The 205-nt window shown below is 67.3% G+C and overlaps 1 protein-coding gene across 1 annotated transcript in view; it reads left to right on the top strand.

Annotated features, from left to right (window-relative positions):
- Positions 1-3: 3 nt before the first annotated feature.
- GDF10 (growth differentiation factor 10) overlaps positions 4-205 on the top strand; it is a gene marked incomplete at its 5' end in the record, with an annotated part of 12,999 nt that continues 12,797 nt past the window's right edge. Inside the window, one exon of the mRNA XM_010135125.1 lies at positions 4-180. Within this exon, the coding sequence (XP_010133427.1) occupies positions 4-180 (177 nt within the window). The remainder of the gene's footprint in view (positions 181-205) is intronic.

Here is a 205-nt window from a genome sequence, read left to right on the forward strand (position 1 = left end):
CCCGGGACTCGTCCTTCCCCGGCCGCGACTCCCGCGGGGTCTTTTCGCCGTCCCCTGCGCTGGGCAGCATCGCTCAGGACATGGTAGCTGTCCACATGCTTAAGCTCTACGAGAAGTACAACCGGGAAGGGAGCCGGCCCGGCGACAGCAACACAGTCCGCAGCTTCAAAGCCAGGCCGGGTAAGACGGGCCGGGCGCGGGGTGA

The sequence above is a fragment of the Buceros rhinoceros genome, unplaced genomic scaffold (genome assembly GCF_000710305.1).
Source record: "Buceros rhinoceros silvestris isolate BGI_N320 unplaced genomic scaffold, ASM71030v1 scaffold19754, whole genome shotgun sequence".
Classification (NCBI taxonomy): Eukaryota; Metazoa; Chordata; class Aves; order Bucerotiformes; family Bucerotidae; genus Buceros; species Buceros rhinoceros.